The sequence below is a fragment of the Acanthopagrus latus genome, chromosome 10, assembly GCF_904848185.1.
Source record: "Acanthopagrus latus isolate v.2019 chromosome 10, fAcaLat1.1, whole genome shotgun sequence".
Classification (NCBI taxonomy): Eukaryota; Metazoa; Chordata; class Actinopteri; order Spariformes; family Sparidae; genus Acanthopagrus; species Acanthopagrus latus.
In genome coordinates, this window is record NC_051048.1 from 19,124,349 (window position 1) to 19,140,935 (window position 16,587).

The following is a 16,587-nucleotide window of genomic DNA, read 5'->3' on the forward strand; positions in this document are numbered from 1 at the left end:
ATCAAGACTGATTGTATAAAAAAGTTTTGTCAGAAGTCATAATTCATTTGAGCACCTTTTTCATCTCCAGGAAAAAAACATCATCAAGTGTTCTGCTCGGCAGATAATTTTGATTAACTTAAGAAGGCTAGTACTTCCCTCATTTCATTGCTATTTTTTCTTGTTTTTGAGACTATGTGTAATGTGCATGCAGGACCAAGTCATGTATTTGATAAAAAAAAAAAAAAAAAAACACTGACATCAGCCTTAATCATTTGTGAAGCATCATACAGTAGTTCGAGGAGGCCACTTTGCCTCAACAGGCCTCTGGCCACAGTGTGGGCCCTTTTTTTTGGGCTCATTAAATGAAACATCTCATAGTGTCAGCTCGCCAGCGGAGCACAGAGACACATGTTCTAACTTTGATGGAAAAAGTGGAAAGTGTGTCGGTGCACACTGTACCTGACTTTACTTTAAGTTTACACTATAAGCAACTACAAGCAATATGGTCAACCAGTAACCTTTCATCTGGTAGAGAAGTGAGTCACCCGAATCACAAATGTCTTGTATGTATGCCTATTTTACTTTGAAATCAAGTCCTCCACCACCTGACAAATTTGCGCATCAGGAACACACTTTGATGCAGTAATGCCAGCAAAGGAGAGTGTGCACTGGCTCAGATCAAAGGGTGATTCATATCAGTGCTAGACTCTCCAAACGGTCCTCCAAAAATGCTTGTAGAGTCTATCTTGCCCCTTTTATTAATTAAATACTTGCAGCAAGGAGAGCTCTCATTCACCTATATTACAACCATACTGAAGGTCGTGGTGCATCCCAGATTTTCAAAGCTGTGTAAACATACCACTTTTACCAATGTGGCTAGCTACAGTACATCATTTATAAGACCAGACCTGCCAGGCTGCAGCAATGAAAAATACGTGAGAATGTGCCCTCCTGTGCTTCAGGGACGATAGGGAGTTTTTGTGCGACTATCACTTAGCACGTAAAAAATAACAAAAAGGACGTGCTCCATTGTTTCCCCTGATTCTACATTGGGAACTACAAAGCCTAGCTAGTTAGCTGTTAGCTATTTGCAGCTGGTGAATGACAGAGTCCAGCAGTGTGTCTGGCTGAGGAAGCTGACAGATAACGGTGGAAATATAGCTAACGGCTAAATACACAGCAGGACTGAGAGTTTCTGTTTAGAGGAACATTAACAGTGAACTGCGGTTTAATGTGACAACACAAGATGAGGCTACCATAAATGAATAGTACTTCAGCTGAATACAGTTTGAGAGTACAAGTATAGCAATGCTGATACTTTAACTAACGACTATGGGATGGTTTACATTCACTTTAGGACGGTGGTGGTTCTGGAACCATGGAGTAAAGAGTTAATCAAGTCTTCTAATCAAGTAATCATGTTTAAACACTGCGTATTATCAAGGGAATGGAAGACAATAGTCTGTGTTCCGCCCAAAAATATCACAAATTTCAACCAAAGACAACGAGGAAACTTGTTTACATCCTCTACCATTATGCCATCATCAGGAGTTGGCACAAGCTAAGCAGTGGGTGGCACTTACTCTCCAGTTCACAACTGCCACTTCCCAAAAGTCTTTACAAACTGAGCCAGGTTCAGTGCAATCAATACAACACCTGGGGAATATAAGCAAAAGCGCTGACAATATGGCTGTCAAGGTTGTTGTTTATTTTGTCACCGAACAGTACAAAATACCAGTTTATAACACAGAAAAGTCTTTTAGTGGCACCATCTGTCCTCTGTGGGAAGTTTGGGTTACCATATGTTCATGTTTAGGATGTTATATATTCTCACCTTTGTGAATCTGCACCATCCAGACAACAACATTAGTTTTCCGCTTGGAATGAGTTGCTCTGGACTTCCCTCTCCATTAAGAAAACATCATTATGTCAGGGTTGGGAGTGCAGCGCTTATAAATAGAATGAGATGAGCTTGATTTGATTGGCTGCGATTGATGCCAGCACCTGACACAGCCGCCGATAATGTATTCCTAATCAAACCCAGTTTCCAGCTCTGGCACAGGTGCCAACTGTGCCACAGGTGGCGGCTTTCTGCATGAGCACGAGCGGTCGCATCCTGTGCAAGCTGCACAGTTGACTGCACTGCGTACTGTGAACTACTCATTCAAGACAATAGGAATCATTTGGATATTTCTCTCTCATGCTTGCATATTTTGATAAAAGGGGCGTTGAATTATATTTGAATTTATACCAAAGTGGATCAATCTCCTGTTATTTCTTGCAGTCTTGGTGCATTAACACCGTAACTGTCGGCCCAAAGTTGCTTTGCTAGAACTGATACTTGAAGCTAAAAGGAAGGAAAAGCTTGAATAGATGAGTTAAGATTCAGGACTTCCTTTGTCCTATCCACTGATCGAGCTTTATTCCCAGTTCTTCCACTTTTTCCAAATACAGCACAGTTCTGCCTTAGACCTGTGGCTGCATATTGACTGAAAGTCAGTTGCCATTTCCTGCATGCCGAATGGTTTCTAAAAAGATGGGAGCAATTTTGTCCATTTCCTGGCATGACTATGTCCACTACTGTAAAGCTACAATGCAGACATATGATTAAGACACAAGAACAGTGTGACATCTGCATACGCAACTGTTTGCTGCAGCACTTACCAGAACTGTTGCCCATGGAGTTTGCCATGTTGTGATGCATCGATCTAGGCGAGCGTAAAGTGAAGGGCATCTTGGTGGAATTAGAGTCAGTCTGCGTTTTACACAGCAGCGTACCGATGCTGCCAAACATGTCTCTTTGGAAATCCAATGCATCTGCAGCCTTAAGGATCATGGAGTTCTGCAACCTGGCCAACTGGATACAAAAAAAGCAAATCATGGAAATAGATTTTAAGCCCTTTCATCACAGATAGTGCAGTAGGCTATATAGTGTGCATGAAACAGTAGCAACACTAACCTCCTCAATCACTGGTACCGCATCCTGACCGATTTTCCTCACTAACGCAGCTGAGTCTGCTGTGTTCAGGTCCAAAGCTGAAGGAAGCTACAGGAGGGTGCAAACAGTTAGTTTAAATCTAAATTAAAATTTAACAAGGAAATAATCTAATGCGTAAATTGTGCTCATATGAAAGTTATTTTGCATATATAAACTACCGGTACATCCTGAAAAATAATGATGTCAGTGTGTTATGTAGCCTGTAGCTGCAGTCACAGCTCCACATTGATTTTTATTGGTGGATGAGTACTGTGACATCCACACTTCTGTATCAACCTTTCCATTCAAGACACTACATATGATGGCAAAGCACACACTAATGTGTGTATCTTCACCTGTAAATTGTATGCCGGCATCGTCGTCCCTGACACCGGTTAATAAAAGTTGCATTAAAATGACAAGTGTTACTGTGTGACATTCTGAAGGTGCGCAGTATGTGTCCAATTAGAACAAATTAATGGCATGCCCTTTAAACCACTGTCATTTTCATGCATCAGGCGTCAAGTATAGGCTGTGTTCGGAGTGCCTGTATTGTCTTTCAGCAATTAAAATTACAAAGCTTATTAATGTGTGAAAGACACGGGTCCAGAAAGACCCGGGGCGGAAAGATTAGAAGGCAGGCAGAGGTGTAAAGAAGGTTGAAACACTGCATTAGTATTTTTAGATAAAACTCTATTCACAAACAGAAGCCCACTCAAGCATGGTTCAGACAATAGGGTAGTTATTGATTGAACCTCGAGCACATTCATTTAGGATCACTCTTACTTTCAGACATGAAGAGGAGAGTGTGTGAAAGAAGTCTCAGGCAATTTAGAGCTGTGCACCTGTGAGTAACAATGTCACATTAGGAGGTAGACAAAGTGAAGCATGCTGCAAAAATAAAATTTCTCAAGCTTGTTTGTGAAACTCAGTTTCCACTACACTTTCTTACTGAGGACGCTGATGGTGTGTGTGTGTGTGTGTGTGTGTGTGTGTGTGTGTGTGTGTGTGTGTGTGTGTTTCTTTTGCTCACCAGGTAAGCTGATGTGACCACAAATATTTTGAATGGTACAGGAAAGCTGAGATTTGTTGAGCTAATGAACTGCAGAGCAGATTATCAAGGACGCACTCGAGTGACCTCACACCACACACATTCAATTCCTTTTTGTTTCCCTCGTTCCCAGTGTATTGTGCTCAGAAATAATTCCCACAAACCCAAACACAAACTTGTGGAACCAATGTCTGAATCTACCTGAGTGATAAACCCTGACTTCTTTCCTTGTCCTGTTCTTTATGCTGTTGTTGTTATCACAATCATTCAGCAGCATGGAGCTTTAAGTGTGAAGGGCTTGATGTTCTTTTCCATCCATTTGCTTGCGGCGCTGAAGAGCTTTTTTCGCCATATCTTGTCTGGCCTTTCTGGTTTTTTTTTCCCTGTGTCTGAAAATGCCTGTGGGCTTAAATTGTTCAAATGCTCTCTCCTACGAACTTCCTGCCTTATCACTTATTTATTGGATTTGCTGTCCCATATATTTTCTCTCAAAGATAAACTCAAAGAAAAGTGCTGGCTTTCATCATCCCAAAGGAGACTCAAAGATTTAAAAGAACTCAAGAAAACATTGGTTCTAATAAATAATTCCCACGTGATTGCATGCATTCTAGTAAAATCACTTGAAGACACAGAGGTGCTCACGGCATTGACATTTTTAAAAGCTTTGGACTCGATGGTATGGAAAAGGATCCCTCAATCAAAATGGAAGAAATGAAAATGCATTAAGATAAAGGGTGCAGTAATACAAGATAGGTGTTGTGTTGTTGCTGGCAGGTCAGTTCTTAAACTGGTTACATCCCCGGGTTTTGGTTGGCAGAGAACATCGTTGGCTTTTAATTCAATTTAATGCGAGCCGTGCGAGAATTCAATAACTAATAAAAAGACCCATGTTCAGGGGCTGTACAGGGACATGGCATGCTCCTGTCAGTAGCACAGCATGGAGGTTGACAGTGCATCTCCTAGCAACGCCAGCTCTGAAATTCCCATCATGCGAAATGCCAAGCAAGAGGCCTTGAATCAAATGCTGCACAAAAATGTCCAAAAACAGTTTTATTCTATCTGGAAAAATGGGAGTAAAATAAGACACACACAACAGCTGCAGCATCTGCAGTTTGACTTTAAAATGCCTGGTGGAGGGTTTAACAGCATCCTTAAAGTAATTCCTCACCAGTGCTCGCTAAGACATCACAAGAGTTTCAGATTAACATTTTAATTCCACCTTCATTAGCCCAGACAGCGTAATTTGCAAGAATGCAAGATGAGGGTGACCTTGCCGTGAAGGAATGAGATTTTTTTTTCAAATCTAGACATTATGGCCTGTATTACAACTGCAGTGTCCCCATCAGGGCAATTAGTGTAAACACGGTTCCCTAATGCATTCACCCTCTAACTGTTGTCAGAATCAGACTAATTGTGTCCGGGTTACAATGCAGAATTCATTCTCATAAAACTCAAATTAGACAAGTTTCCAGATTTGCTCATTGTGTGTGGGCGCCAGCTAGAAAGGCTCACCTCAGAGAGCACTCTCCTCGCATCCAGGTTTTGCAGGAGCACTTGCTGGGTGTTAATCAGCTGCTGCGGAGTGAGGGAGCAGCTGACATTTTGAAAAGCCTCCTTTTCAGCTTGGCTGCTAAATTGGACATACTGATCCAGATCTGTCCCCTCGCACAGGATGCTCCTCAGGTTGCCGGGCCTCGGGGTGCCCATCATCTGAAAAACAAATACCGAGTTTGGTGGAAGTTGACACACAAGACAACTTTGCATCTAAACATATTTTATTTATTCATGTGCTGTGTCCGTTGGGCGTGTTGCGCAGGCAGATGGTATGCAAGATCACATTTAAAAATCAAATATAGAGTTGATTTGTCATTGCAGCTACTGTAAGCTTCATCTTTTTTTGTATGAGCCGCAAGTAAAGACTGACATTTAGTAGTGTACATATGTACATATAGAGATACCTGAAATAGCATGGACACATAGATGCATATACACAGATAATATGCAACATACCAGACAGGACACGGTGAGACCAACTAAGACAGGAGGCATGGGCAGCAGACAGACGACGGATCGTGAACTTTTACTTTCTCAACACATTGTGCAGTTGCACCCTCAGAATGCCTCACAAACAGTTGGGATGTTTTCTTCACTGCACACTGTATTTTTTGTCAGTGTCAATGAAATATAATTACCCTCTTGCAGCTTATCTGATATTAATCGGGACATAACACAGTAGAAATTGGGGAGTATTTAGAGAGAAGACATACTTATTGCCGTTGCAAGTTCATTTCATCCCAAATTACCTAATGTAGGCGGCTTCAAACGACTTTTTTGCCAAGCAAATACCAGAGTTTGCTTTGATTATAGCTGTCAAGACAAGGAGTCCCAGAGGCAGCTTCTGGCCGGGACATTTTATTCTTAAATGTTCAAGCACAACACTCTTGGCACTTGTGGTCTTTTGAAGATTTCCGTAACACTTAAATTACTTTATGTACAGAGGGAGGTGAGAAATCTGCTTTCAAAGCAGATGGGATCCTTACTGGAGAGTTTCTTCTTTTTTTGGGGGGGGGGGGTTCAACATGAAAGAGTAGCAGAATGATACTCACTGAATTGAGTTTAATCTGAGCATTCATGAGGCTTTGGACCACTGTAGGTGGCACGGTCAAATTCTCCTTGAGATGAGTGGAGAAAGTCTCATCATCTCGTAGGATACTCCTTAGGATCACTGGTTGACCTTAAACAAAAAAGATGGAGAGTCTTTACCTGCACAGAACAGTAGTTAATACACAAGGACATAGTATAGGAAAAGCAGTGTACAGCAGTGTATTTGATGTTTACACATGTGCTGCAAAAGTTTTTCTTTTACTTTTAGCTATAAACCCTCTTTTCCTCGCCATCTGCACTGCAGATATTTTGCACCCAACCCTGCAGCCTCTCTGTCTCTGCTTCCATTCTTTGTCCTTACCCCTGCATTTGATTTCTACACTACAGTTTGCAAATTCAGGGTGCATGCAAAAACACACGTGTTATTTGCCCTCATGGACACCTATGCCAACCATGCAGGACAGCCTGTCGTGTAACGAAGCCCTTCCATCGCAATGGAAGGTTGATCTCATCAAAGCACTAGAGGATTTATTGTGTTGTTGAAAGGACAAGGTTAAAGCTAAAGTCCCTGTCTTCAAAATCACTGCAGTGCAGCTGCCGGGTATAATCTCATCCCAACTGAGAGACGCTGTGGAAAAGAAATCATTTAAGTTTCACATGTGCGTGAGTCTTGACATTTTGCTTGGAGTGGCTTTACAGCATGATTTTAAATGATACTTTTTAGACCATTGTCACAATTAAATCATTCATTGGTGCGCATGGAGGTTGAGCACTTGAGCTACATGAGAGGAGATAATTTGTTGCTAAACAAGGACCAGATTGTTAATAAGCCATTTTCTCCTTATTAGCTGCCCACAGGTAGTCAGCTTTAAAAAACAATCTGTGGTCTACTGATACTCCCTCACAATGGCTTAGTATATGTGGGATCCTAATACTGATCATTATGAAATAGTGAATTTTTGGTTTGTTAAACTTAAGTTAATAGTTATTACAATGTTATTTGGATAGCCATTATGAAGTTGCAACTGATGTTTACAAACCTTTACAATCCTGTTTTTAATGTTTCACTGTTTGTTGACAGTAAAATTACTATTAACAAAAGTGTAATTAACTGTAAATTCAACATTTATTTATTTATCGAGCCCACTACAGGAGACTCACAGACTCATGTGCATAGTAAAGTATGTGGCATGCGTCTTCGTTCTTTCTGGGACTCCTGCATGTGCTGTTGAGATGATGAAGAGGTTTCATAATCTAATTAGATCAGCCCGTTTGCAAGTGTAATGCATGCAAGTTGGTCAATTATGAGGATGAGGGGAGGAAGGGAGTTGCACTGGGTTATTTAAGGTTCTATTAAATCAAATGTTTGGTAAAAAGATAATCATTCACAAGTGAAATTAATCATGTTGCTTGCTGCACTGCTTACTCTCTACACAACACCCTCTGGTTCCTACACATGTATTATTAAGCCCCCGGAGGCTCAGGAGATGGACGGGGTTAGACTTTGGGGAAGGAGAACACGTCTAGGCTCTTCCTGAACACTGTTGCCGTCCTGATTGAAGTGACCACCTGAGTCTTTTAATCAACCAAAAGAAGGGACAACACAATCCCCTTTGCCATCCCAGTCTTTTGATAGAACTCCATTCCCTTTTTCTTGTTAATGACCTTTTGTGCTCTCTCGTCTGACAGCGAATGCCATTAATTATGCTCCGGCTTAGATCTTTGATGGATTTAATCTTGTATATTACAAGCCAGCGACCCCAAAATGCAAATGGCCCGGGAGCCGTTTGTTGAACAGCAACACCCCTCTCCCCCCCCCTTTGTCTTTTTGCAAATTAGGTGCCGTATGAAAATCTGAATATCATCAGGCTAAATGAGCCTAATGCAAAGCAGCAACTTATCAAGACAAACGATCTGTCAGTCTGCACAGCAAATTGCATCATAAATAATCAGGCCATTGTTTTTGAGGGATAAAGGGGAATAACAAATCCTCCAACTTGTCATCCACATGAGGGGGATACTTTCCTTGATGGAGAGTACTTAATAAAGACACAGCAGAGTGATTGTTGCTGAGGCTGAGTATTTTCTATACCAATTATTTTTTAAATCATCACTCACTGGCAATAAAAACTTTTACAGTACGACATACCGATCTAAACTTTGACCCTGGTGCCTTCACCAGTTTCTTTGATAGTGTTTAAGGTCCTTTAATGAATTACTTTGAAGGTCATTGTATCAAGGTCTTGGCCTCCAAAGTCTCTTACCATTACCAGGGTTGGACTGTGACATTATAGAATTCCACTGGTCGATGTCATCTGCAAGCACCTGAGCCTTGCTGAGAATAGATCTGTTCACCAGGAGCGTTTGCAGTTCTATCAACATCCCAGAAATTCTGGTTTGCGTGAGAGAGAAAAAGAGATGAGAGATGGGATAAAATCCTGGAAGTCTTAAAAGATGGGAAAAATAAATAAATCCCAGTTGTACGTACATTGAGTTGTTAAAGTTGTTGACTTGGCCCGGTGTCTCACCCAGCGTTGGATAGCTCAAACAGGGATTGTCGACATTACACACCATACCTTGAAGCCAGGGCAGCACACCAGCTGATGGCATGGCTTTATTTGGGTAGTGGCCTGAAGGAAGCGGGGAACACTTACTTTACTTATTTGCCCAGCTTCATGTCTCACGAAATGTTGCAGTAATGTCATCACAGAGGTATGTATTGGTGAATCTTGGTAGATCATACTGAGGAATGTCATGTATTTGACGATATCCTTTGCTATAATGATATGATCCACACAAGTAATCATCAGGAATCAATAAGGTAATTTGAGTTGTTATGGAAATCAATGTTAAAACCTGAGCAGCTCTTCTATAGGCTTAAATGGAGTTTGACATTAAACTAGGCATGTACTTACATTGGCCTTTGTAAAATGGTTTGTTGGTTGAGCGCACCAACACCAGTATGAAGAAGAGAAACAGAGGCCATATCACTTCTACAACCAGCCGCACCTGCAGAAAGGACAAAGGTTTTTTGTTTTCATAATCATTTGTTTTTTCCAAACGTGAGAGATGTTATGTCACTTGTCGGTCAAAGTGAATCACTTGAAAGATGTGAGGTGGATGTGCAGATGGGAGGCTTCTGATGTGTTTGTGTTTTTACAGCCAAGATACCATTAATGATTGACCAAAAAGACCTCATGAGGGTGTGTGTATCCGCATGAGTGTGCAGCTGTAAACGTCATAAGTCCACATGTTTTCCTGTTGTCTTGCGCTGAACTTCTGCTTTGACCCACCTTATCATTTCCTTTATAATCCTTTTTCTAGATGAAGACTACCAACCACTTCCTTGCCGGTAGGCAGCACTCCACGTGACATGCCAAGCTATTTATTGCAACCTCAGGGAGTGGGTGAAAAGACAAAGCAACAAAGAACAAATGGATGACCTCAAGGCTGTACTTGTTCACAGGGTCGTTCCTCAGGTCTTCCCCCTCAGATTGCCTTGAGGGCGATTCTAGAGACAAAGTAGCAAGACCTTAAAGTTTGGAGGTTTTACATACATATTTCTGAACAACCTTAGGGTACTACAGATTCGCACATTTTCCCAACACTCCTGAATGCTTATTTTAACCATACCTCTCACAGTAGTAGAGCCAAAGCATTGCAGTTTATCAAAACATAAGTCAAGGTAACATGCCCCTCTGAAAGCTGAAGGCCGAGTAACATTTGTGCAACAGCAGATTTCACTTCATACAGGCAATTCATCTCTGCAGTGTTTCCGCAGTAACATCCAACACAGATGACTTTCCAGTGAGATATTACAATGCTGCAGCTCATCCTTCCTTGACTCTTCAACCCCACACCCTCCACCATCTAGGCTTTTACGCGTCCCTTGGCACTCCATCGCTCAACAACCCCACCCGCCAAGTTGTGCGCTCACCCACCGAGCCCTCTCCGCTAACCTCGGCTGACCTGGTCCGCCTGCACGCTCATCCCTTCCAACATCTCTGGAAAAAATATCCAGCCAGTCGATTTCCTGCTCCTGCTTTGGTGGCCTGTTCAGATGCCGCATCTGCTGACGCATATTCACACAAATAATGATAGAAGACATCTATACTGATGTTGTTGTCTTCACAGTAAGACTAGAGGGCATGCAAAGGTGAGGGGAATTCAAAGATATGTGTTGTTTGTTATGCCACAGCGCTATGGGAACCTCATGAATGTACGTAAAGTTTGTGCTGTATAATGGGGAGGAGGGGTGGGAGCTGAACACATTCTATTGAGTTCTGTTATGTATATATATATAGGCACGCAGCGAATATGCTGTTCTACGATTTTGTCAATGAATTACAAATGGGAAAATTGTCACAGTGCACATATTTCAAAGAAACTAGATAGAATATCTAATTCTGTCTTTTAATTCCCTCCAGTGCATGTCAGAGAGGATGTAGTTCTGCTGAGAGGCTGAATTATCATAATGTATTCCAAAGAAAAGGCAATGTAGAGGGAACACAGGGATCATGGGGACTTTCTCAATGTCTGGCTCCCCAGGCATTTGCCATCGGACACCAGCGTCTTTGTGAATAGATAATCTCCTCCTATGAAATTATGTGAAATACTGGACCATAAAATCAGTTTCATGCCTGTTGTAAAATCTTAAAATGCTTGGTGAGGCATTCATATAATTGGTCATTAACCTCCACGAGCCCTCCAGAAGCACCATTGTCCTTGCTAACTCCCACTGGTTTTGTCTAATAACAATATTTCATGTTGATGTTGGCCAAATATCCCACATTCCAGGCACAAAACCACCACTGTCTCCTTACATATTTCCTGGGAAATGGAAGCACATATTTCTTCCTGATGCAAAAGACACCATACATTTCTTTTCTGCTTGTGGAAAAAATTAAGGGGGGGGGCTGCTTCTCAGATACAAAGTTGCGAAATTGCAAATGACTTTGCCTTGAGTTATTCCAGGAAAGCAAGAACTTTGATGAAAGCCAATTCTTTTCTTTTTTTTTTGGTGAAGATGTCTTTTGTTCTGCTCCGGCAACAGACGCACTGCTGCGATTGAACCCCTAACAAAACAAGTGGGTGGATGTGACTCCTATCATCACTGCAAGGGTGTAAATCAAAGAACACACTGCAGCTCTTTGTAACAGCTATATCTGCCTCAAAAATGACTCATAAGGCTGACTGGATTCCATGACAACTTGTTCTGACCCTTGGGATGTGGTGTGCGACACATGGTGCGACTGTTCTGCAGCATGTGACCTCTAGGCCAGTGTGGATGACATCAGAGGCAATAACATCCACCATATATCACTGATGCATCATGTGTATGCTGCAGTATTGTCTGTTGCGGGAATGAGGAAGTAATGAGTGGCGTTATGGGAAGAGGCCTGGAAAAAGAGACAATGCCTGTTAACATAAAAGTGATTAGTTCATAAAAAACATGATGTTTAAGAGTTTTAAGACTGTTGGTTTGGACAAACGAGTTAGAACTTAGAAGACATCTTTTTGGGCTCTCAAAAAATGCGGTGAATTGTTTAAACAAACTTTGGTGTATCTAATAGAATTAACAATTCATATTACGTTTAGCGGTTTAGAGAATAATGAAGATAAAGCCCTACAAGTTAAAAAAAGCAATCCAGAGATAACTTAAATGTGCTTGCATATGCTGAAAATCAGCTTAAAAATGATTTAAATGTTAAGCATGGGGGTTCGGTGTTACAGTAAAAGCACTTAAGGCAGTTGAAGTGTCAGTTAAAGTGAAAGTTTGGAGCATGTTTTTTAAGTGAAACCGCTGAAAGCATTTGAATTGAAGTTTAATCCCTGTAGGCGGTTGACTTGTGAGCTGGATGGTGAGCACTTCAAAGCAGGTGAACTAAACCTTGAAGCGGTGAAAGCAGTTGAACTGTCACTGAAATGGTGAAATATGAAAGCAGTTAAAATTTCAGCTGAAGTGAAGGAGCAGGGACAGTTTATGTGCATCGTAAAAAAAAAAAATTAAATGTCAGTCAGTGTATTTGAGCTTTCAGATGAAGAGTAAAAATTAATGACCTCTAATTGCCTGGTGACACTTTCTGTAAACTGCAGTAACACTAAACTTTTGGATAACATTGCTGAGGACAGCAAGTGTGTGTGAGAAAGGGCCAGAAAGAACATTTGCCCTTCAAACAAAGCATTTAACATTCGTCACTCCCTATCCCATTCCATTAGGCCAGAGACCGGCTTTGTTAGAACTAAAAAAAACAGGCGATGTGACATAACGTGCACAAGAGATAGATCTCCAAAAATTGAAGGTGACACTTGAAATTGGTTGGCATTAAGGTAAGATTGTTCTTGTTCTCTTGCAGCAGAGTTAAAGGCAGCTTACTTCTATAGGAGACAATTTTGGTAGTAAATCCCTTCTATTACCTGTCCCCCCATGAATAACTTAGTCGCCCTTGATGACACAACCCTGGGACCATATTCTCATTTTCCCTCCATTGCTGACCAATTTTAGCAGATATACCTTAATTTGCAGGGGGGGTTGGCGAGCACAAGTGTACCTTTTGTCTCTTCCGGAGAGTGAAGTTCTTCCACAGGAGCAGGGTGAACTGCGTCAGGAGACCCATTATGGCTTATCCTGGCAATTTCCTGCCAAAGCGTCGCTATGGCAACTGGCCCACTTAATAAACCCTGGAGGGAATAAAAGGCAGAGTTTGGTTTTAATACAGAGGAGCAATGCATCTTGGGGGAGTGCCACTAATCATTCTCTTCCCCAGGCCTTGGGGCTTATGGTGCAGCACCTGTTCTAAGAATTATTATCACCTACACTCAGCAAATCTCAGGATGGTGCAATGTCTCAGCACTTGGATCTACAGTACGAGAACCTTTATTAAAGACCATGTTCATGTTATTTTGCTTAATGTACTGCATATAAAACTGTTAGGTCAAAACCAAAACCTCTCCTTCATTTTATGCCTCTTCATGGTGGATGAGGCAATGTAAACTGTGCGCTCTGTCTCATTAACCACCACTGCGCTACAATTCTTGTCAATTAATCAGCCTTTTTTCTTGGTGATCAGAGTAAAATAGAAGACAAAAAGCTACATGGGCAGCTGCCTCACTTTTCATGTGGACCAAAGATTGCCGTTAAATCTTTACGGCTGGTTTTACTGGCAACTGAAAACTGATTACACAGATAATAAACAAATAGATCCGCCGTGGTGTTTTTACACTGCCACATCAAGTATGACCTTTATTAAAAACTCCACAACTGACGTCCGTCCTGTGACTACAGTTTATACATCAGCCTGCTGTGAGGTCCTGATTATTACCTACTCTGGGATTAAGAGATATTTATTTTACCTACTACTCACAATGGACTTTTGTGTCTACCTGCACAATGTAGTGGGGGATAATGTATTGTGAACAATACCATTATCTCTAATCCACTGGAAACCCACACTCTGACATAAACTAAATATAATATCTATATATGAATATACAGTACAATTCTTATACAATACATTTGAGTATAAGGATGGACTTGATGTCTTCTTGTTCAAGAATATGAAAAAAATAACTGAAACAACTGATGCATCCTGTACTTACCTGCAAACATGTGTCATTTGATTTATTTCTGAATTAACAGTGCAAATCAAAGGATCAGATTTCCTTGTCTTTCTTTTTCTTTATTGTGTGTTGTGGACAAACAGTTACAGGCTGAAAAATGTATTTCTAATATGCACATACATAAAACTATGCTTGATTTGACTGCATGTGATAAAAGTTTTATTGCAAAATATTATAAATACAGGGAGGGATGCTGCAAAGCTCCAAAACATTTGAAGAATAAAGTTATTAACTGCTTAACCTCGCTGTGTTTACAGCAGGCTGCAGAGCACTTCCACTGAGGCTCTGTGGACACTTTAAAGATTAGAGCTTGTGTATAAGGTGGTGCAGGTGGAGGATGGGGATGGGCTTTTTAGCCCAAGGGTAGCCCTGACAAATGTGCCACCTTTTAACGCTCCATTTCCTCTTTCTGTACCATCCTCCCCTCTGTGTGTTTACATTATTTACTGCTACCTCATGGATGTTTTATTTACTGTCATGGGAAACTTCCAAATGGCCACATAAGAGCTCTGATGGGCTGAAGAATTAGAGCGCCATTCAATAATCTGTTGGAGGGTATTGGTGAGGTGGTAACGGGCTAAGCACAGACTCTCCTGACTATCATTTTGTTTGGTTGGCAGTGTCCATTTGTACTGTTGCAGAGGTCCATGTTTCTGGCATTTACAGGAGATGCTGTAGGATGAAAATGCTGCAATCACATTGCCTCCTCCATGGTAGTTTTCCTTGCGGGGTCCTAATCATTATTTGCTGTAGTTTTCTCTACATGGCCAGCTTCGTATATCTTAGGAAGGACATGGTGGTTATGGAACTGAACAAGGGGAAAATGGCCCTGGTCTTCACCAAGAGGTACACGCATGACCACTCGACTCCATCAGTGCTTGTATAATTGAGTATGTGCTGCATTCGCCAGCACAGCTTTCAAGCCTTGTCTTTTGAAACATGTAATGCACGAGAAAAGGACAGCCTGGTACCACCTCCACTCTGAAATCACGTCAAGCATGAAGGGTGAAAAACATCTCTAAGAATATACTCAGCCCATACGTCAAAAATGTGCGTGCGTGAGTTGTGTCAGGATCTGAGAAAAAGAGATGTGCCTGTAAAAGACGGTATGTGTGTGTGTTGTGTGTATGTATCTGTGTGTGGGGGAGTGTTGCGGAAAAAAAGCCCTGCTCAAGGACTCTTTTTCAATTCCACATCTAAAGAACAGATAACAAGTAACAAGAGCGGGTATGATTGCGATTTGCATTGCAGTCACTGTGTAGCAAAACACAATGAAGACGGTCCTCTGGAGAACAGACACCATACAGTGTGAAGAGTGTTTCCAGATCATCATTTTAATCTGCGACTGGGAGAGCTGAGAATAATTGGAATAAGTTTTTTTTGCCACTTTTTGGACTCGTTTTTCACAAGACTGTGGCCATCAGGCATTGGCATCAGCTTTTCACAGTATCATTAGTTCCAAAGAAAGCCCCATGAAAGGACCAAGGAGGGGTGAAAGGGAGAGAATGGAGTGATACAAAAAAAAAAAGGAAAAAGTATTGAGAGGGTATAAGTGCTGATGCGTGCCCGGCGTTTGGGGACTAGGGACAGCAAAGTGCATTATTTCAGCCCAGAGGATGATCGAAAGAGTAAACAGATATTTGTCATACAGCATGAGAGCAGAGGACGGCAGAGAATGTCTGCGACATCCGTTACAAGGGGGCCGCTATAGCCCTCTGAAGGGCATAATGGTCCCAGTGCTACTTCATTCAATCTGTCTTTTTTTCTCTTTCCAACTCTCTCTATCACGAGCTCCCCTACAGCAAGACTACATACTGTACAATGTGAGAAGGTTCTCTCATAAGACTCAAACAAAGAAACAAATACAGTTGAAAAAAACTGACAGAAAATGTAGTGCAAGGTGCAAACATTAAAATATTCATCAGAAGACGAAATGAAAAATATATATTTTTTTCCTTTTCAAAGATGGCTTTGAAAAGTTTATAGCAACCTGCTCGCTCTTTCACAGAGGACCAAGGTTGCTACAGCGGATTCTACTGGTTACCCAGAATCATAAAAGATACTAAACAACTATAGTACAGTTTCAGACCACTCCATAATCCACTTCTTCTGTTTATTACTACACTCCTTTTATTTTGAAGTGCACAGGTCACACTTCTGCTTGTTGTATCATAAGTATGTGAATCACAGAACCAGGACACTCAGGTTGCTTATATCAGCAGCTCAAGACTGGTGATATAATTCTGCAGTATGTTTGGCATTAACTGCTACAACAAAAGCAAACAGCTTCCTTTTCTTCTTGTCTGATTTGGTTTTAGTTTTTCAGCTAGTGGTGCCTGGTAGCCCAGGTCCA

General features: G+C 41.4%; 1 protein-coding gene across 8 annotated transcripts in view; it reads right to left on the reverse strand.

Annotated features, from left to right (window-relative positions):
• LOC119027099 (phospholipid-transporting ATPase ABCA1-like) overlaps nt 1-16,587 on the reverse strand; it is a 169,539-nt gene that overhangs the window by 120,935 nt on the left and 32,017 nt on the right. For 7 of the 8 annotated variants that reach the window (XM_037111973.1, XM_037111974.1, XM_037111971.1 and 4 more), the window contains 8 exons: nt 13,166-13,295; nt 9,530-9,623; nt 9,103-9,244; nt 8,879-9,006; nt 6,617-6,744; nt 5,523-5,720; nt 2,942-3,028; nt 2,647-2,839 (listed from right to left, as the gene is read on the reverse strand). In XM_037111973.1, the coding sequence (XP_036967868.1) occupies nt 2,647-2,839; nt 2,942-3,028; nt 5,523-5,720; nt 6,617-6,744; nt 8,879-9,006; nt 9,103-9,244; nt 9,530-9,623; nt 13,166-13,231 (1,036 nt within the window). In that variant the 5' untranslated portion in view covers nt 13,232-13,295. Of the gene's footprint in view, nt 1-2,646; nt 2,840-2,941; nt 3,029-5,522; nt 5,721-6,616; nt 6,745-8,878; nt 9,007-9,102; nt 9,245-9,529; nt 9,624-13,165; nt 13,296-16,587 lie in introns of those variants that run through there. The other variant, XM_037111977.1, reaches the window with a different exon arrangement.